This window comes from Centroberyx gerrardi, chromosome 8, assembly GCF_048128805.1.
Source record: "Centroberyx gerrardi isolate f3 chromosome 8, fCenGer3.hap1.cur.20231027, whole genome shotgun sequence".
NCBI lineage: Eukaryota > Metazoa > Chordata > Actinopteri > Beryciformes > Berycidae > Centroberyx > Centroberyx gerrardi.
The window spans coordinates 6,478,780-6,501,739 of NC_136004.1; the positions used below are offsets into that span (position 1 = coordinate 6,478,780).

At 41.3% G+C, this 22,960-nt stretch overlaps 1 protein-coding gene across 1 annotated transcript; it reads right to left on the bottom strand.

Annotated features, from left to right (window-relative positions):
- Positions 1-6,437: 6,437 nt before the first annotated feature.
- On the bottom strand, positions 6,438-17,830 carry LOC139926828 (tetraspanin-15). Its single transcript, XM_071918668.2, has 8 exons — positions 17,545-17,830; positions 13,646-13,831; positions 12,710-12,784; positions 12,403-12,498; positions 11,109-11,225; positions 9,728-9,778; positions 9,001-9,117; positions 6,438-7,668 (listed from the first exon to the last, which is right to left on the bottom strand). Exons 1-8 carry the CDS (start codon positions 17,629-17,631, stop codon positions 7,330-7,332), a joined length of 1,068 nt encoding a protein of 355 aa, XP_071774769.1. The 5' UTR covers positions 17,632-17,830; the 3' UTR covers positions 6,438-7,329.
- Between the last annotated feature and the right edge of the window lie 5,130 nt (positions 17,831-22,960).

Consider the following 22,960-nt stretch of genomic DNA (forward strand, 5'->3'; position numbering starts at 1 on the left):
TTAAATGATGTCTCCGGGGAGGATTAATCTGTCGCTCCTAACTCATCCACACGGTGTCCTTAATGACCATTAAATGGACAGCAATTCATCAGCCGTCGGTGATGAGAGTCGGTGCTGACTCACAGCATCTAATGGAAGCTCATTTGCCAATTTACATCACATTACTTGCAGAAGTTTGGGGTTTACTGCCTTGGGATGCATGAAGGGATTCAGATGTCGGCCTGTTCCCCGGTGGTCCATTGGTCAGGATTTGGCACTCTCACTGCCGCTGGTTTCATTCCCTGTCAAGTAAACCAATATTTCATTAGATGCCACCTTATTTCAGCATCTAATGTACCTATGGTCAGGGACTCAGGGACGTAGCTAGGAACTCTGGGCCCCCTGAAAGAATATTGTTCTGGGCCCCCCTTTTTTTTATAAAATAAATCTAAGTATTTTTTAAATAAAGGGCATATTTAATGCAGTGAATTAATACTCAATCCATGTATTGTCCAGATCCGATTCATTGTGGAGACACAGGGACTCCCAGACCAGCACCTGCTGGATGCTGGTCTCTACACCAACTGGTTCTTCAGACGTGACCCAGACGTCTGGAGGCTGAAGGTATTGTAACACCCTCCTGCTTTGGCTCTGTCTGGACAGGGTGTTTGTTTTTTCCAGAAGATCCAACAATCCTTTTAAAATAGTTAAAAAATGTATGAAGAAGTATCTCATATATATTCTGTGTTTCTTTAGACAGCAGAGGAGTTCACCTGTGAGACGGGAATTGACTGACAGATGATGGACAGATAGACAGACTTAACCTCCTTTCCTTCCTTCCTCCCTTTCATTTGGCACTTGACAAGTCTTGTAACATTTGCTATGATTGATAGATCAATAGACAGACAGATAATAGCAGTAATTCATAGTGTTCATTTGCTCTGTTTCCATGAGCTGTGAACATGGGCGGAAATTACGGGGGGGACAGGGGGGTCCGGACCCCCCCTTCCTGGGACTAACAGAGAGTTGTCCCCCTCAATATATCATTGTAAACATAACTATATAATTTTAAATAATATAATAATATGCATTGAAAGCACTTGTGCTAATTATAGACACAAAACAATGCGTTTTTAAGTTTCTAAAGATTGCGCCCCCCCCGCCCCCCATATGCCTCACAGTGGTTTGGTCCACTGCCTACCTGCCTCCCCGAACCCACACACACACACATTAGCCCTCGGTACGAGTGTCTGTGGAGGATCTCTGGAAGTGTGTCAGTGGTGGCAGACCTCCAGTAAGTAGCTGCTTCGCAAAGGTTAACTTAAAACAAAGGATGTGTCAGACATTTTTCTTTACTTCTACCACTCAATAGAATAAAACACATTCACAATTGTAACCAGACTACATTTTGTTCGCTCCATTACCTCGCGGTTGAATCTTGTGCGTCAGCGTGTTGGTACGGAGCCGCGTCTCCTAATGCATGTGTGTGTATGGAGGCAGGAGGTCTGTCCACAATTAAAATCATCATAACTCGCTGAATTTTCGACCGATTTTCAAGCGGTTTGGTTTGTTACAAATGCCAGACATGTATTTATGATACAGGATACTTGGTTAAATTAAAATGCGGGTTTTCATACCAAAATTATCTTTTGTAGATGGTAACAGTAATATTTCTATAATATTATAGGCTATTTAAGATTAACTTACCCTATGTAATTAGGTTCTAAGTATATTCTTTTTTTCTTACTGCATGTAAAATGGCTGCCACTATGTAATTTTGTTTATAATTTTGGAAATAAATGAAGACTTAATTCTTAAAAAAGACCCTGAAGTAAGTTTCTGGCAGGCTTCATAGCGTTCTGGACTTTTACACATTGACAGCAAAACATTAGAGATCTGCTTTTTCGGGAAAACAAAATCTAATTAGGCATATATTAGCTTTAGTTCAGTTAATGGGTGTTGCATCTCACCTACTACTGTAAATAACCTGCATGCTGTGTGTGTGTGTGTGTGTGTGTGTGTGTGTGTGTGTGTCTATTTGTCAGCCAGCCAGGTCAGTTAAAATGGCAGAGAAAAGAAAAACAGACATCCGATCATTTTTCAGTGCACCGAAACGCCAAGTAGAAAGACCCCAGTAATATCAAAGGCAATTTGATAAAATCTTCATAAGAAAGGAATGAAGTGCTTATGGAAATGTTTCATAATGGACCTCTATATACATTTAATACAACAGTACTTTTGGCGGCACCTTTGGTGTCCCCTTCAGGAATTGCTCTTGAGAAATTTTTCTGTTTATTGTCCCCCCCAACAGTGAAATGAAATATCCGCCCTTGGCTGTGAAGTGAATTTGACTGAACTGTCATTGACTGTGTTTCTAAATCCAGCTCTACCCAAACGAGGCAGTTGAGTGTCAGGATGTTGGGGCGTTTGTAGGCCTCATGGAATGGATGATGGAGGTTGATGCTGAGCAGAGAGCTACGCCCGGCGACGCTCTGCAGCATCCCTTCCTCACCATGAGCCACCTGGAGGACTCCTACGCCACCAGCTCTCAGTAAGTGTGAATGGTTAGACAGGTGTTTGATTGAGAGGGAAGATAGGATTGATTGATTGATGTATTGATTGATGGATTAATTGATTGATTGTCATACTTCTTGCAGTGTGAAAGAGTCCTTCCTGGCTATGAAGGCTTTCTGTCATGACAGCACATCAGCCACTGAACCTGATTAACAGAGCTTCAGTCACCTCTGCTGAGGAGTAACAGGCTCCATTTACACTGCTGCTGAAAGTTCCAGTTCAGATTTTTTTCCACCAATACATCACATCTGAGCAAAAAATCAGAATTCAGCAGTAAGACCTGCAGTGTGAATGTAGCAGCTTCATGAGGGAAAATAATAAAAAATAAGTACCCTAACAAATGGTTTGATTGTGCTGTTTTCATTCATATGTAACTGATTATGGAATTTCCAATGCAGATCTTGTATCTTTGCTTCAGTTTCACTGCAACAAATACTGACAAGCACACCCACATTTAGGATACATCTATTATAAAATAGAAGTGGTGTTATATGGTGTTTAGAGTTTGATCAAATCTGTTTGATCAAACTCTCACTTAGGTGAAGGGACGACAACATTGGGGAACACTTTAAAGCATAAATTGACTTTCACCTACATGCTTGTAATGCAGAGTTTTCCTCCCATGTGGCTCCTTGAGAAGCCCATCATGTCGAGCCATTTCCAATGTTTTCTAAATTTCCAAACCACTCATAGTCACTGTTTTCCATTATTCCATTATTACTAACATCAAAAAATCAAGGTTCAGGTCCAGGAGGCGCCACCCTGCCAGCCAAGTGACAGCATATTTTCAGCCTGTATAAAGTTCATTAAACCAACATTAAAGTCAGTAGTGGCGTTTTATGGAAAATAAGGTTTGGTATCAGATGAAGAATTCTAAATAAAGTGTTGCTCTGATTGAAACTGAGACTGAGAAGGATGAGATACTATGAGATGCGATGGAAAAGATCCAGATGCCAAGACAGGTGAGGCTGAGTGAACCAGAGGAGGAACCAGGTGTGGTAAACTGGTCTTGCCTGGTAAACTGGTCAGACTGCCTTAGGAACTAAGGCAGTCTGAGAGATAGAGATGTGAAACACGTCGGCTTCGTAGATACAACAGAGGAGAGGCCCAATGTAATAATGTAATAATGAATGTAATAATTATGACATTGTTTTACTACATTAACAGGAGGGTTGAAATTTTTGAAAAGTAAGCTGTTAATATAATCACTGAAGACCTCTTCTATATATTATATTATATATTCATTCCTTTTTTAACTAATACCATAGTTAAAGCCCCTATGGTTATGCAGTGTAATGGGTACATCACAGCACTAACACTGCCAGCGTTAGAGGTTCAACTCTTAATGCGTCCCCCATGCAACTGTTTGCACTGGTGGCAGTGGAAGGCGCTTTGATAATGAAGGTTATGGAATACACGCTCTTGTTGGAGACAGCGATCTAACCAACAACCTTCCAGTTATTAGTTGGACTCTCTACATCTTTCCTAAGACAAGTTCACGCTCCTTCTCTGGGGGTTGTCGAAAGGCATTCTGGGAAACGTAGGAACTCTCTAACTGAAGCAGAAGTAGACGAGGCAGATTGAAAGAAAGTGAGTGCACCCAAAAAGTAAATTACAACACTTCATCACAAAATAACTCCTGGAACAGACTGAACACGACCAAATTGATGATATCTAACAGTGCAAGAGTATTCGAGGGTGGATTTTTCATTTGGGATCTCACAGTGAAGAAATGCGACTCCAGGCTCTTAAAAATAAATCAATTGAAGCTCTGTGCTCAATTTATTGTGTCAATCATAATCCCTTCCCTCTTCTTGCATTGTAAAAATCACGCGGCAGCCTGGAGAAGACGAAAGAGACGGGATATTAAAGGTAGTCTATTAAAAACAAATGGAGTGAGACCGCAGATACTGATTGCAAAGAAGAGGGATAGTTATATAAAGAGCACCAAATCTGTAAAGGGGCAAAGTAAGAGGATGAGAGATAGGAGATGCAATTTGTCAAACTCTGCGCTCATTATAAAGGTAATGAGGGCCCTTGAGTAACAATCCAGTTGTGCTGGAACTCTGCAGGCTCTGATCCTCAGAGAGAGAAACTCCTGGTAAAAGTATCAAATCTGTCTTTTTACCCCATAGCCCAGGGAGCGTTCAGTGTGAAATTGACTGCAGATTGCTTGGTCAAACTTCCCCTGTAACTGAAAGCCAACACAGATGGGTAATTTAATCAAGGGTGCAGACACCAGCGGTCACTCATGATCTGTCCTACGAATGTTAAGGAGGAGGAGTTGGATTTACCGCAGAGAGATGCCAGTGACTGACATGAGCATTCGGCACCTTTGTTGGTATGGAAAAAAAAAGGTATTCAGCATGTAGTGAACAGAAAGAAGTTCTAGTAGTAGGAGCAACAGCAGCAGTCGAAAACTTCCCTAAGTAAGTTCAAACTTGATCTTAGTTTTTCACTTTATAAGGGGGAGCAAAGATCAAGCAAAAATCGCCAGAAGTTTATTTGAATGCAGCATCTTAAAAAAATTACATTCAGAACCAATGTTCCCTCTGATCTGAGGGTTTGGTGACCTGCATCTAATAATTTATCACATTGACCAAATAATATCTTGTCAGTCATCAGTCATTGATCCATTTTGTCCCCACAAATTTAGTCATTACAGTGGGTTTTTAAGTTTTGGTGACAAATTATATTAAATGCAGGGACTTTGGCATACATTAGTGTTTAGTGAATTGATGCACATTTTGTAATAAAGTAAAGACATGGCCATCTCAATAGCTTAAAACAGCATCGATTCCATAGTCAGTGACGACCTACAGTGTTTAGATAAAAGCAGAAAGCCTTAACTCATTCAAACGATATAATCTATCTGCAGTTTTGTCATTCGCCGGCTCTCTCCATCTTGTGCAGGCTGTATTTTTGTGCTGCTGGCTCCAAGCATGACTGCACGGTGCATTTTAAGGGTCAATACACTGTGCATTCAAAACACTGGGATTCTTGGAAATTGTATATTACCATCCAAGCTCAATATTCGTTGCCTCTGCAGCAACTGAGCCCGTTCACTGACAGATGAGTGGCTACCTGGAATAGGCTACTTCGGGGTGGGGGGTGGGAACTGAGAAGCTGCCCATTTCCTCTCCTTCTCACAGCGGCGTTCATGTCATTATTGTCATAATCACGGCTTGTTTGCGTGTGCGCACATCCTGCACTCGGAACCGTCGAGTGTTATTTGTGGCGACGTGGTTCATCTTCTCGCCGTAATTATTCCACCCGCTGCCTCTTGATCGTCATCGCGAGGGAGGAAGCGAGGTGAGAAGTGAATGAGGAGAGATGACACGCAGGAGGGGGGAGAGGTGTGTGCGTCCATTGTGTTTGCGGATGGGAATTGATGTGGCTGGTGCATTCTATACAGGGAGAGTGCTTTCAGGAGGCAGTGTGAAAACAGGGGAAGAAAGAGTAAGAGAGAGAGAGAGAGCAAGAGTAAGAGTAGGGAAGGGATGGTCGTTTTATAATGAGAAACAAATTCTCAGGTGTACTTGAGACCGTCTCTCAAGCAAAAGTATCAAGCAATTTCTGAATAAGGAATTCATATGACAAGGGTGTCCATTCATGCCAACTGATTTCTCATTCTCAGCTGAATCTGTGAAAATTGCATTTCCTTTTTTCAGCGAGATGTCAGGTGAAGTTAATGAGCAGTCCATCAGTGCCATAAAATGCCCTACTGTGGAGGCAGCGCTCTTGCCAAGAATCCGCTTCAATGCGAGCTATAAACTAAAGCGAAGAATCCTCCGCGGAGGCGGGGGAAAATGTTTCAATTTCCGCTCGAAATTCATGGCACTCTCCATTATGTTCACAAGCAAAGAAGCAGACAAGCACGCAAGTCAGTAGACAAATTCAGCTTTATTGACAAGAACAGTAGTGCTGATACAAGGCAGGAGCTAGGGGGAAGCTCAAAACAGTGCATAACTCAGATACAAAAAACGGTCATACTGTAGCTTTTTACTGGATTGGTAGTCTGGAATAATCCCATTAGTTGTTACTTTAAAAGCTGGAAAGAATAAAAAGGTTTAGTTTAAAAATGGAATAGACTGAAAACCCCTTGATGAGAGCCTAACACCTGTAAACTGATTTTTTTTTTCTTTTTTACATACTTCATATCCAGTACAAAACATGCATCCCATGTTATTCCACAACTGTCAGTCTTACAATGTACACTGATTGCACAAAATCAAATTGAGATCATAATAAAAACAAATAATATACATATACATCCGTCACAGACGCTACACGCAAGACATATTTGGCTATTCCTATTTCTCAGACATGGAAAACCTCATTTCAAGCTACCATAAATTTATACACCAAATATTACTGTCCTCTGACTACTGGGCCATTTTCAAAACAGCCTGAGGTAAGCTTTAGCACATGAGACATAGCTCGAATTCAAAGGCTAAAAAAATTAAATAGAACAACGTGATATATTATAATGCCAAAAATCCTTAAATTTCAACCGTCACAAACAAGAGACGAAAAATTATTATTAAAAAAAGCCACTGTTGCATCTTGTTCCTCCAATTTCTGTTGTAAACAAGGTAAAGGATTACCCCAAATGCCTCAAAGTGCCAAATTACTGACCGAACTCTCTTGATCCGCTGATTGACAGGTTCAACCGTTAAGTAGTGCAACACGACTAGTCCAACAAATGCAATGATTACAACAACAAAACAAAACGTGGCAGAAAAAAAAAAAAAAAAAAAGAGGCTAAAAGATCATTCAGTGTTCCCTTTTCTGCTTCCGACCAATGTCTACCTCGTCCAGCCCCGTGGCTGATCTGGACTCCTGCAGTTCTCGGAGCTGCGAGTGTGTGCGGGGCGCCTGCTTCTTGAGCTTCTGCAGGTGAATGTCGATGGGGTCCAGTTCGGGCTCGCTGGCGGGGACGGGCAGGTAGCCGCCGTCCCTCGGCAGGCACATGCACCAGCCGGCGCCGGCCAGGTCCAACTCGCTGTACTCGAAGCCGGCCTTCTTCAGCACCTTGAAGTCCACCATGTCGGCGGACTCGCTCATGTCCACCAGCAGGTTCCAGAAGACGCAGCTCAAGATGATGCCGAGCAGCTGCGGGGAGATATGGGGGCCTTGTTAGTAAAAAAAAATGCTCTTTGGATTTATCGTACAGGGTGTCCGAAAAGTCTGGAATCATAGGGAAACCGCCAACTAGGAGTATTGAAACTGCTGGTTAAAAGTGGGATTCGAACCCACACCTTAGACCGCTCAACTATCCTGACAACTAGTGTGAAGAAAGAAATATCATATGGTGTTACTTATCACTATGATCCCAGACTTTTCAGACACCCTGTCGATTCCACTGAGCAATCATTTCAAAGAGTAAGGAAAAAAATATATTAATTCTACCTACAGCATTCCTCGGATATAATTGGATATGCCTTTGATAATACATAAGCTCGGTTTTAACTTTAGATGTGTTGAGTTGAAGATGAATTGATGAATTGAAGTGAGTCAATGTAACCTATGGAATTTGGCATCAAAATGTATTTCTCTTACATCTCAACTTTGGCAGGATTTTGCTGCAAGTACAAAATTTGTTTATTTCTTTTTTAACTGGTAGATCAGAGGGAGGATACCCCAACTCTTGTCTTCAATGGACAAATGGATTGGTTTATTTACGAAGTGGATGTACAGTATATTGTTTAGAGGCAAAGGATCTTATTTGATAGATAAGAATTCACAGTCTGACACTATACTTGCAAATGTTCTTGCCACTGATAACACCTGAAACTTTCTCCTCCAGAAAACTGCAGGGTGAGGGGAATACTGAGTACAAATATAGGCATTAATTTTTAGCTGGAACTAAAATCGAACCCAATAATCTACTGATGCAGCTGTTTTAGAGGCACCTCGGTGGATAATTAGGCGTCTTCATGGGGGCTCTGACAAGTCTCTAAAGTTTCACAACATTGAAGAGTGTTAGAAAGAGAGTTTATGCATCATGTGAGTTTATGTTTTTAAGAGAGAAGATATGTGGGCAACTGGATTAGTAGGAGACCAATTCAGATAGCCTTAAAATTCATCAAAAGGTAAGAGCTAATGAAACTGTCACAAACTGGTCCACTGAAGCAGGTTTTTGAGAAATTAATGATACGACCCAATCAATTTTATGTTCTTCCTGACAATGCAAGTATTCCAGCTACACTAGATCATGTTGCCAAAACCTATGCCCAGGAGATGACCGTACATCATTAGCTGTTTTTATGTAGCATACATAATACTAATGAATTGGCAGGCAGTGTTGCTAGGAGGCAATCAAACTGCAAATTAACTTTAAAAAAAAATATCAATGGTAAATAGGAAAGGTGTTTATTTGATTGGCTAGAGGCCTTAAAACACAATTCAGTTTTCAGTGAGTCGGTGCATTAGGTTTTAAATTACCTGTGGCAGCCCTATGGCGCAGCAGAGTGCAATGGTTGTTCCAATGTTGTCACTCATCCAGAGGTTGACAGCGTGGATACAGCCGCGCACATGGATCACCTCCTGCAGGGTTTCACGCTGATACACAGACCAGGGAAAGACGACAATTTCATACTCAAACTCAACACTCTCCTCTAGCGAGAACCTCAGAAGGTGAGCCAGTGAAGTTTTAAAACTCAGGCGTGGTCGTTCACTGTGAAACTGCTAGTGCTCGACGAACGGCAGAGAGAGAATTTCAATGGAGCCGTTCAGTTATTCGCAGCCAGTACAAGTAACTGTGATCATTCTAAAAACTAGGGAGGCTGAAGGACAGAAAAACAGATACATGAGTGACTTGGCACCACAGTATCTGCTTGCCACTGCTTAACCATCTGGCAACGGCACAACATGATCACCTTGTGCCGCATTACCTACGTCTTCCAGTTTGCAAACAAACTTGACATGGATGTCAATCAAATTAATACCCTTTTCAGTGATAAAGTTTATACAGAAAAAACACCCTCTAAGGATTTATATAAGTAAAGTTCTGCCAACTGGATAAACCTGTAAACACTGACAAAATTTAAAGACGTGGGCAGCAGGGTTTGGAGATGTGCTCTTGTCATGCAAACCCACAAATCAGCCCTAATTTGTATGGTGCATTTTCCAAAAACACAAAAGAGACTTCTTCACCAATTATTCATCTTACCTGTTTATCCAGGGTCTTGTAACCACAAAGAGTGTTGATGACCTCTCCCACCTGGGCAAAAGTTACAGAGACAAGATTTTAATTGAGCTTACATGACCACACACAGCTCTAAGGGGACTTCTGTGACAGCGATACGCTCCTTGGGAGGAGGTGTAGCTGTCTCCTGCCAGCCGGAGCGTAAACTTGACCATCTGCAAAATGGCTGCAGCCCTGACAGGTAGGAGCCGATAACGCCGGAAGCCAGTGTTCAGCCTTTCTAATCAACTCTCATATCTCCAGGGTGTGTGCGTGTGTGTGTTGGAGGATTCTGTAGATCTCTATAATTTCTCCAGCACAGCTCCACTGCTTCCGGAGGCTGTATCAATGCTTTGTGAGCCGTGGAGCAGGAGAGATAGCAAGCAGATGGAGGGTGGAGAGGGGCAACAAGGGACCTACATTTAATTTAACGGAAGAAAGAAATCTCCCAAAGCCCACACCAATACCTGTGAATCACACGTCTCCTGTAAGCCGGACTAGGCCTTCTCCTACACAATCAATTACGTCTCTGCTGGGCAGATATAATGACAGGTGTCTCTTTTAGGCTTGATGAAACAGCAACATCACTAATTCAGTGTTGGTTTTAGATTTGTACCAGCAGGCAGTAGGGTTTGATCCTATCGCCTGTTCTACCCGCAGCAGGCCCACACAACCTCACTGATCCTCATTCCCTGGCCACACAGTATCAATACTAGCTAATTAAAACTAACTAAATTGGTCACTCTGAAATGTATGGAGCTACTCAGCTAAGAGTAGGAATCTAAAGACCTCTGTGCCGACGAGAGCGGGAGCTAATAGAATCCATTTACTCTCTGCTTTGTGCACATTGTAGATACCTTTGATATAAACACTCATCAGGGACACATGCACAAACACCCACAAATGTCATATGATCCAGCAGACACGTGCCCAAGTGCCTGTCTGAACAAGTGGCTAGTGAATTTTGCATGACGTCTCAGTAAGATGCGACAAAACTTCTGTTACAGCTTCAGTTTGTGTAAAGTTAAAGAGGTAAAAGTTTAAGATGTGCTTATATTATGTTTTGCCATTTTTGTTTTGCTACTGTTAGCTGGCTAAATAGTTTTTTTTACAGGATAGCACAGTGTTTCCTTCTGGAAGCACCAACTTCACCAAGAAATCACTCAGAGCTTAGTAGTGATTGGTCAGAAGAGGTGCCTGACTTGAGAACATCTCCAGATATTTTTTTCCGACGTCTTTTCTTGTGAACATTTCCATGCCTGAATCACAACTTCTCCAGATGTGCCACACTTAACTGGTGCAGATGTTTCACAGGATTTTACGTGAAGGCGTGTGTGCAGTGTGTGTCCATGCTGCCAGCACTCACCTTGCGGCGAACACAACAGGTATATGGAACCCCGCAGGCCAGTGGACCAGTACCGTTACAGAAATGGTACTGGTTGACTCCCCAGTCCTTATACTCATCTCCTCCACAACACGAAAACTGGAGAGGAAAATAACAGAAAGAAAAAGACATTTGGGAGCTAAGTATGCCATCAAAGCAAAGGCTCAACTCAACAGGCACATCAAACTTGGCAACAAGCTCAAGTGCTTTTAAGTCCATTAAATTGAGACAACCCACTGGGTTACAGCTTCCGCTGTGGAATCAAAACCTCTCTGTCACCTTGGACTAAAGCCTGAGGCCACTCACCGTGTTGCCTCCGTTATCCCCCTTACCCAGACCAGGCCTCATTCACTGAATAATCTTACTTCCAATTCCCACTGCAAATGGAGATTGATGTGGAGATAGCCGCGGCGGGGAGCTGGAGCTCAGGTGAAGACTGGGTACTTTCTGACACTGAATTCAAGACTATCACTTAAAACTACAGTGCAGAGAATCCAATCGATCGGCCAACATGTTGAAACCTACCCTGGGACAATGAAGGACAACTCTATCTCTGTCATTACTGCTGCAGCACCTTGTTATTGCCTTGATTCCTCTTTGTGGCACCTCAGCTGCATGCTATTCTACCGCTGATGAAGACAAGCACCCCATTGGCTGTGCAAATAACACATTTCACAAGTGGTGGCAACGGCAAATGAAAAGACGGGATACATGCCAAGATGCAGGATTTATTGTCACCTTTATCGACGCAGATGACAACGACAAAACATGAAATAATAGATAGAACTGTGCAAATGGTGGTTGAGAGGCATTAGTGGTGGTAAGAAACATTGAACGTCCATCTGCTCTGATGAAATGCGTACATGTATGTGTGTCTCAAACGGATAGAAGAAAAAACAAATTCCTAAATACCCTGTGTGTGACAAGGCAAATTGAAGTACTCCAACACCCCACCCCAAATTTAGAAATAAATACATAAGAATAACAATAAAATAAAAAAGTCTACATCCAAGTTCTAAATAATGCACGATACGATTCCTTGTGACAGCATCCAGTTATAGACACACACAGCCCATCAGGGTACTTGGTAGAGCCATTATGTTTATACCACATATTTTTTATCACAATACCAATCCTTATCATCATTTTATAAAACCATTATAGCATTCATTCAATATTATTATCGAACATAATAAAATTAATGAGCCCATGCATGCACACACACCCAAAGGAATTACCTGTCTATCCATACTTTGTACAGAAAACATCTTACTACCTTTTGTTGCACATAGTCCAAGATGTTTTTGAAGTCCAGATCATCGTAGTAGTGTTTAATTCCCTCTCGTATACTGTTCTGAAACAAGCCAGACGTCTAGGTAGAGGGAGAGATGAGAGAAGGAGATGCACAGAGAGAGGGGAGGAAGAGCAACGTGATGAGCACTGACAAAGGTGCTGTCAATCAGAAAGACTGACAGCAGTACGGCCAAGGAGGTTGTGACCCGACTGTGGCTGGAGGGTATGCTGAGAGGGAATACATAGGAATGTATAGGGTGTGAATATATGGCATAGAGAAGCGCATTTACCTTCTTTTCAAAGATGAGAGCAGTAATGAGCGCGACTGCCTGGAGGAGCAGCAACACACAGAGAACACAGAGGAACTGTGGGGGGAGAACAACAGGATTATACAGGGTTTCCTCTGTATCCGTTCAGCAGTGGTGCACCGCCACAGCAAGGAAACTACCACCACTGTTACAAAAAATCTTGATTTAACATTGTAATTTCCCAAGCAATTGTGAACAAACAGCTTAACCTTAAACATTTTTTGTGTAAGGAAAGATTTTTTAGAACACCTCAGCAAGAGTCTACAAGGTTAGGCCGTGATCGCTTATTTTTGAACGCGCCCGTTTCAGTTATTATCAATGGTTTGGCGTGCGTCTCCTCCAAACTATGCGGCTTGCATCTTGGATGCAGTACATTTTGGGGCGCTGGGTGCTCCAAGTTGAACATGTCTCTACTTTAGCTGTGCCACATTACGTTAATGGCAGGCAGAGAAAAACACAGCAGTGCCTGGAGGGACGTAGCCTATACATTTTCTCAGTGAGTAAACTATATCTTCAGAACGGAATGGGCTCCTCATCCTCTACTTCAAGCAAAAGCAGAGCTATAACTAACTTTCTCTTGTCCATTTTTACTTTCAACAACGTTATCTCCTCACTTCAGGTTAGCTAGCTAACGTTAATTAGATAGTTGCAAGAATGATGTAATGCTCCTTGCTCCTTGCTGCACTTTGCGTTTGAGCAGGAGAAAAACATCCTATGTGATCACGGCCTTAAATGTCTTATGAGCTGCTGCTGTTCTGCAAACTTCTAATTCACTTTATCTGTCAAATGTTCAAGTGTATGTAAATGTAAATGCATGCAAAACTCAAAAATAGAAACCTGGATCATATTAGCAACATCAATATCAACCATAACAAACTTAAATAAGAGATATACACACATCCCCCTCCCCATCCTTACCATGTGCAGCAGGGTCTTGTTGTCCCTGAGGGATCCCACCATGCCCACCACTGACACGGTGAACATCACCAGGCCCAGCAGGATGAGCACCACAGCGGGAGCCAGGAAAACCCCCTCCAGGGTCCGGTTCTTCTGCCTTTCCACCTCCGCATACACCCCCACGCACAGCACACACAGACCCATCAGCTGGGGGAGAGAGATAGGAAGACAGTTGGAACTTCGACCTATATGGGTTTTTTGGCCCATATGTTTTTTTGGATTGAGGCTACTGATAATCATAAAGCCTCAGAAACAGCATTAGATCATCATGGGACACTAAACCTCTCCACTGAAACCCATACTAATGAAGTTCTTTTAAGTGGATTAGCAGATTAAGGCAGAGTGAGGCAGGTTTCATTCCAGATTTTATAGACTGACATCCCCAAAGCTGAACAATAGAATCATATACTTGCCTCCATATATCCGTGGTGGACGACATTGACTGGCCAATAATATCTGATTCTTATTAAAAGGCCAATATTGGCCTGATATATCTGCAAACCAATATATCGGTCTGACCCTAATTGAAATGGTTAGAGCCTCGCTGAGTGACAATCCCCCTGCATTAGAATCACAGTACACCACACGGGCCTGCAGGGTGGGATGCGAAAGAAGATGTGCTTGTTTATAATGTGCATGGAGAGTGCCTGTGCTCTTTCCATGCTCAAAGATAGACAGCTGTTTCATCGGAACCACCGTAAGAGAAATCAGAAATGTGCACATTTTATACGACACCCAGCTCTCCTTGATGTTCTGTCGCACAAAAGCAAAAAGTTAATTTGTAAATTCTGTGTTTCCTTTCACACTTTGTGATTCAAGTTTGGATGCTTTTGTTCTGAGTAATCCAACATGAAAACCCTGAAAAGTGCTGAAGCGTCTCTGAGTGCTTGCACCATGCTGAGTAAGGGCTAATAAATGGGAAAGGATGATTAGGGGCACAGGAAATAATAGAGAAATGGAGGTAAAACAAGGTCTTGGTGCAATACGATGTGTCATCACGGCACCAAACTAAACCCAGTCGACAGCCTTATTTTAGGGCTAAAAGAGACATCCTGGGCAGTGTGCTGGACCACTATGGCTCATAATGAATCACAGTCACTAAGTAGAATACATTTACAAAAAACTGTCTTGATCGATTGGTGCACAGACACTGACAACTTGAGGATTTTCAGAGTACAAATTTGTTCCAAAGGGACAGTGCCCCATATATATATATATAAATAATGCAACTGCTGCAAAGAGAAGAGAAACAAACAGCCTTGGCTACCTTGCTATTGATTTTCAATTGGAAACAGAAGCAATCTGCCTTAAGAGTAGGGTGCATCTACTTCAACTCTGCTCACAACCTCCATAAAGCATTGGCAGATGCATTTGGCTTGGTTCCCATGTTCAATGTTAGCCTACTTACCTTCACTGCCACAGGAGTGAAGGTAATACAATGCAACATGTAGCCTAGTTGCTTGCAGTTTGTCCTGCAATATACAATATGTCTTTACTGTCTCTGTAAGAATTAACCAGGCATATTCATATACCACTGTATAAGGCGGAGTCGTTCCTAGAGGACACCTACAGCTTTATTCCTGTCATAAAGATTTCCGTTAAATTGCATTAACCAAATTCAACAGACGACAGCAAAGATAGCCTTAATTAAGTCTACATGGCTGGCTTGCGGCCAAAGGAGCTTTTGTCTGTTGAGCTGAGTCGGGCCACGCTGTCCTAAATCACAGCAGTAGGAGGGAGAGATAGCGGAGGAGAGAAATAGCGAGACAGACCATATGAGAGGGACTGTGGACTGCTAATGGAATCAAACTACTGATGTTTTGGAGTCATATTCAATAACATGCTTTAGGGTGCATCTATTTGACTAACACAGACAGTGGAGCAGTTTGGGGGTGGGTTGGCGTGGGGGGGGGGTTACATTATTCCCATAATTTTCCTGGAGGTAAGAGTGCTGAAGGGGTGAGAGGGAGAAAGCAGAAAGCGAGACAAAACACAGGGTTTTGTAAGTGGGGTGCTGAAGACTGAGGATGACACTCATGTTTACTTCTTAATGACCTGGCAGGAAATCAACTTCCTCATCTGCCGATCAAAGTGGCTGGTGGATCATTCACCAGCCACTTACACTAATTAAAATGTAACCAAACGGCTATGTAGAACAGACAAGAGACCATTTATTTAGCGGCCAAAGTGCCTAGTAGAATAGACAAACAACCACAACCAATGTTTACCAACTTGACTAACCCAGGAGTAGGTCCATGTAGCTTACAGAGAAAACTGGCTCACAGTGTGAAGGAAGCATCATTTCTTCTAGTCCACTTGAACCAAGTAACCCTAACATGACATTAAGATTTCACATACAAACAGACCTACTGGGTTGCCACAACATGCTACTAGGTGACAGATTTTGATCACACTAAGTTTGGCTACTCATGTTTTACCATAACCATTACTGTCCTTTTCACTGTTAGCAGAAAGTATACAATGTAACTAATCAGGCCACACAATGCCTATTTTCCACAAAGGGTTCACTAGTAGCCCCAGAACGTTCTGCTCTGTCATGAATGGTGAGAATGTCACACCAAACGCCATTCAAAAGTCTATCAGTTCAAAGCTGCCTTGCTTTTCGGGAAGGGTTCATACGTGGTAGAACATGACTTAAGACCTTTGCAAATTGCTAGGATCCACTCTTCAACTCTGCATAAATCCAATACACTGAGCAGTACTTATTTGGATAAGATTACAACTTTCAGAATTGGTTCTCCTGTTATTTCCACAGTCGTCTACCACCAAAAACACTGTGGTGGGCGGTACCGTTCTCGCCATACAAGAGAAATACATAAAGATAATTGTCTTTCGTGGATGAGTTAACAGTTACTTTACAGGGTTACCTTACTGTAACTGAACAATTCATTTTAATTACAATATGAGCACGGATTAGTTTATTTAAATTCCTAGCCTAACTAACGTTATAGCGCCTTTAAGCAAGATCGTGATTTCTGTCGGCAAAAAAATATATATTTTCCCACGTTATCATCGCTTTTATTCGATCCAACGCCCTGCACCACCTCACGAGAGCCCCTTTGTCGGTGCCGGTCGGTGCTGTTAGCCGATGAAAGCTAGCCACGCTAGCAAGTTCAATTAATATCTCAATAAATTGTTTTATTAGAAGAACGTGCCGCTGTTTTTTGTTTAAAAATGTGAGAGACAGTTATAAGCTACGTGGTATCGGATATTCCCCTCCTAGGCTAACAGTACTGAGTGGCTAGCCCCGGTATCGTTCACTTGTATGGAGAGAAATGCTACGCCAAACTCCATTCAAAGATCTTACAATTTAATGTTGCCTTTTTATCGATAAACGAACATACCTGGTAGAAAATAACTTGAGACTATTTACAAATCGTTGAGGTCTACTGGTAAATCCGGCATGTACATAATCCACAAAGCAGCACCTTATTTCAGCAAAATTACAACTACAATTGGTTCACACTGCTCACCCCGCCCTCCACGGTGTGTTTTGGTGGAAGAAGATGGTAGGACTGACAGGGGAACCAATTCTTAAAGTTGAAATTTTGTTGAAATACGTCCTGCTTGGTGTATTGGGTGTACGCCGAATTGTACAATGACTCGTATACATTCATAATAGGTCTAAAGTTGTGTCCTAACAGATATATACTTTTGCTTGTAGGCAAGGGCACATTCAACTGCAAGACTTTTGAATGAAATTTGGGATTTCGTTTTTCATACGAGGGCTATTGGGTGGCTAACGTCAACTGTCATTTGGGGAAAATGCTGCAGCTCAGATGAAAAATGATTAGTGGTCGTTAAATGCTGCTGTGAAAAAAAGGGGAAAAGAAACTTACCGAGAAGAGCATTGAGTAGATATTTAAAGTGAATTTGATGAAATAGTAGAAGTGGTTGGTTTTCCTCAATTCTGAATAGGAGGGCATGGCTGCTAACGTTAGCGAGGCTAGCTAACAAGCTAGCTAGCTACCCCACGCGTGGTTTGTGCGCTATCTAAAAACAAATTAAATAAAATATGAACAATGAAATAAAACTAGCTTTTGTGAGAGCTAACTGAATGGTTAAAATATGTAATAGCTCTCATTCCTCACATGCTATTGTGTGTAACGTAAAGAAACCAAACCACTTCCGTGCGGCTGGGCAGTCCACGCTTTGTTTTGACTACATTCTTAAAGGCACAGTGCACAAAAACTCATTTTTATATTGAAGTTATTTTAAAATGTATTTTTTATCAAGGTGTTGTATTATACGAAGTTTTTAATTTTAGCTTTTAATGAAATCTTCAAAATTGTACAACAAATATAAACAGAAAAAAACAGAACCACACTGACATTTGACAGGAGATGTATCAGGCCTGTCAGAGTGCAGCAGCAGTGGACAGAATATATATAAGTAAAATTACTGGTGTAAAAAATCCACTTGAAATAAAAACCAGCTCATTTAAAATAAGATAAGATGAAACAATATTCCTATGACGACATTGGGTCGTTGCAGCAGCAAATATACAGCCAATGAGGGGTATTACACATAATACAACCAGCAATTGTCAAGAACATATTAAGAAGACATGTATGAACGAAAAGCAGGAAAAAACATTACAAGGTTGTGCAAAACAACAGCAGTAGAACATACTGAGACAAAAAAAAAACATGAATGAAAATATGTATGATAAAAAAATATATATACAAAAAAATAAAATATATGCAGAGTAGAATACATAAGTCAAAACAAACTTAAGTAAAAGTAAAAATAATTAATTTGAAGAAATACTCAAATCAAAAAAGTACAAGTACACAAATAAGATGCTAGATTAGAGTAACCAGAGTAATTGTAATTTGTTACTTCCACACAGCTAATCCCAGCTCTTGCTTCAGGTTGCATCAGTTGTTGCTGCCCCTTGTTGGATATATTAGGCACGCTTCTGACACACCTAATGACGGCATCACAAATAGGTTTAGACACTTGCAAAGCTGGCCTTATGTGAGATCACCCAAGTGATTATCACCTGAACTGTTTATGCTTTTTGTGTTTCTCGTGACGCCTGCATGCATGAACATTTTAGTGGCGCGGTAGAAAAATTACCGATAATACCGATTCCAGTTCATCCTCTTTCAGCCAATCCTGAACGGAGGTATGTTTACATAATAGCTGCTATGAGTCAGATCAGTCATCAGGTTACATTTAATCCATTATGGTGGAGTCCTTCTAGTTCAAGCCCTGTGTTGGCAAGCATCCACCCTGCTGAAGTCTCTTTGAGCAAGGCACTGAATCCCTACCAGCTTCAGGTGTTCTGTTCTGTATCTGACCCTGACCTCTGACCTCCCTGTGGAGGGAGGGGGGCAACAGAAAAGACTGTTTCCCTACAGGGATCAATAAAGTATCATATTATCATGCTTTGCCTTGTGATGGACTGGCAACCTGCTCAGGGTGTTTCCCTGCCTTCCGCCCAATGCATGCTGGGATAGGCGTCCAGCCCCTCAACAGGAATAAGAGGGTAAAGAAAATGAATGAATAAATGAATGTTCATGCATTGCACAAATAGATCCACACTTACAAGCTTGCCAAACCTTGGCCAAGTCATCTTTCCAAAGCCCTGTCTAACTGATTGGTAAGTTTATTGATCTCTGTTAAGGGACGTCAATCCATCACTCCTATGTAGCTTCTGAAGGTCATTGGGTGCCAGTAATCAAAGGCAGCATAGAGACTCACAGCTTTGACAAATAATGGAATTGAAATTTCCAGTGGGTGAGAGGGGAACATTTAGGCTAAGCTATTCAAAGCTTGGGTCAGAAGAAGGTTTGAAAAAATAAATAAATAAATAAACATTTGGAATTGGGAAATGTTTTCATGTGCCTAAGTCCCCCGGCACCATTAGCCAGGCTGGGAGACAGTTTGCATGGGAAGAAAGTGAGAAAGTGTTTAAATTGAGAAACCCAGCTCATTTCTTCTGCTTAGTCATTTGAATCCAACTTTATGCCGCCCATCCCCACTATCCCAACCACACACACACACACACACACACACACCTACACACACACACACACACACACACACACAACCTTTTGCTTTTACCCAGTGAGGGAAGGATACAATTATCACTATTTTGATTTCTCATTATTTGATTTATAATTGCCGTTGTGTGAGTGTAAATGTAATTCTCCACAGTGATGGAGAGCATGGGTTGCCTAAAATCATAATATCTGAATGAATAGAAAAGGTGGTTGTTATTGTAGTGTCATTGTAACAACTGATAACTTGTTAATATTTAATAAAATGTCCCTCTGAATGAGTCACAATTGTAATAAACACTGATATTGTAATAATAATGTTAGACTCCATTCAGCTAGCACATTATCATATTAGCCAGCAGTTCTTCCATATTATCAGTCACTACACTCATTCATTACACCTAAGTTGGCTGCTATAGACTGCTGATTCATGTGTGGACAGTGTTTGAGGATCAGACAGTCTTAAGCACTGATCACCCCACAACTGGCTTTATTTACTTAGTGATGTATTGGATTAAACACATTTTTTTCACTCTGAAATTCATTGTCTGAGCTTTTGATATGATGACTGACAATATATGACTGATAAATATGAGAAAATATATATCAAGGCTGTAAAAGATTTCTTTATATTTGTATTTTTTGTAACCTCTGGAATAAACCGGTCCTGTATTTTGAGTATTACTGGGTTTTAAAAGCTTTAAGAATTAGTTTCTATTTACTGGTCGAACAGTCAGAAGAATATATGTGAACAAACCTCAAACTCAAATGTCATAAATTCTAGATTGCATCTTTGAAAGCCATTCAACTGTGTTCATATAAATGGGAATACGGATCCTGTCCATTCAAGTGCTGTGAATAGAGCATAATGCCAATAAATGTATGTGACTGAGTGGCTGTTACTGCCAAATTATGGTCTTTCTTTATCAACCATAGCTTACCATGTTTGTTATGCTGCCATTATTATTTTGATGTAAAGGAAAATTGCACCCTCAGTATTCTTACGCTGTTTGATATCATCAATCTGTGATGTTAAATGTATTCCAGGAGCTATTTTATGCTCCTGGAATACAGTGCTGTAATTTACTTTTTTATTGTGCCCACTTTCACTCAGCCTGCCTCGTCTCGTCTCCATTCTTCCCAGAATGCCGTTCGACAAGCTCCAGAGAAGGGGCACGAACCTGTTGCATTTAGCTGTGGGTTATACATGTAGGTAGAGAGAGGGATAGTGATAGTGATAGAAGAGAGACAAAATGCGTCTTCTCCTCCGTCCTTCCATCCTCGACTCCTTGCTGACATTCCGTCAGAACTGTGTAGAACAAGGTGCAGGTGTTCTACCTGCATGAGGTAGACAAGGCTCATGAGGGGTTGACATAGATGACTTACACATTGATCTTAACTTTGTGAAAGTTTCTATGTGGATAAAACATAAGTCTAATTGAATAATTTAGGCAGCTGTCGTCCTGTGCGGGCCTCAAAGCCACGCTTCAAACGTCACTTCAATGAAATCAGAAATTGGTCTCTCTGCCTCATTTATGATGGATTCCTCCCTGTATGATTGTTGAATGTCAGTGCTAAATGGTGAGTCTAGAAAGAAGCTCTTTGATCCTGAGGGACTGACATCAAAACCTGACTTTCACCGTTAATGTTTTAGATCACTGAAACATTTTCTGCTATCAAACCATTGTAGCTGGGCTGGAAATATCCGGAGGTGACGTCATATCGTCTACATTTGCCACTTATCTGTGAGAAGAAGAAAAATACACCAACAAATAATAAAATGTACCCAGAAATGCAAGGTACACTAACCGTGTTAAAGTGTTTTAGTGTGGATTTTTACTTCAAGAAAGAGCATTACGAATCCGTCTTTTCATAATGGATTGAAACCCATTCTGAGATTTCAATAATTGCGATTAATAGGTGGACAAATTGAGCAAAACAGATCTACTGTATCTATGTTACAGGACGTCAAAAGGCCTTACGGATAGACCAGCTAAGTGGAAAGTCAATATACTGGCTGTGGTAATGACCATTAAACTGCTGCTCATTCAGAGGCTGCAGTGAGCCAGGAGAGCAAGGACCTTTCATTCTGAATGCCAGTGACAAACCCAGTCCATCTCTGCTCTGAATTCACTATGACCTCTTTCACACCAGAGATACAAAGACAGGGCATATGCTTTATATGTATATGTTCATTGCGATTATTCTCTGATAAGGTCATATTTAATTTCCTAATGGGCACTGGTCCGAGGTAGAAAATGACTTACCCGCAGATAAAGAAAGTGTTTGACTCAAGAAGTGTATTCTCCCCTTGGGGGACAGTAATTCTTAATCACCACCATGGCACTATGTGCACTGTTTTATGATGAGTGCAAGACATGCACATTTATCTCTGAAATGTAAGAGCTTCGTCATCACCCCCCCAACTTAGATTTACCATTGACTGGTGCCAGAAGTCACTCCAGTTATGGAATGCAGTGAAGCTTACTCCAGATCAGTTTGAGACCCACGTTCTAAGGGACTTGGTCTTGTCTCGGAAATGCTAGCATTTTTACTTGGCCTTGACTCGGTCTCAGACAGCAAAGACTAACTTGTTTTTCTTTTTACTGTGATTGGATCTAACTAATCTTCCCCTTGGGCAATAAATGACTGGCAGACTTGAATCGTAAGTTAGCAGCAATGAAGTGTTTGACACAGATCTGCTTTATTCTATGATGGCTTTCTGTCATGTAGTAATCCTCTATCATATGTCCAGTTGTAGTTTACTAAAATGCCTAAATAATGTTTGTTTTGAAATATTAGCAGAAAAACTGATGTAAATTAGGGATGGGACGATCTGCTTATCTCACGATATGATTCAATACAAGATATGGGGTTCACGATTCAATACAACCACGATGTAATAAATAAAAGTTCAAAGATAACAAAGTCTGACTGTGCAGAATTATTATTATTTTTTTAATTTATTTATTTATTTCTGAGCCACAAATCTTTCTAGCGATGGCATTGGCTTGCCAGAATGTAAACAACAATTTAAAAATGTCATTGCAAAGTGGCAATAATATAATTTCAATGTTTCAAAATGTGTGATTACTACAGTAGAATAAAATGGAGCTGATATCTAATTTTCACTTTTTCATCAATTTTTCACTGTGATGCTGGTCTTAAGTTGGATTTGCATTGTGCTGGTCTCGGTTTTGACTCCGGCCTCGGCTGCAGTGTTTGTTTGGCTTGGTTGCCGGTGACA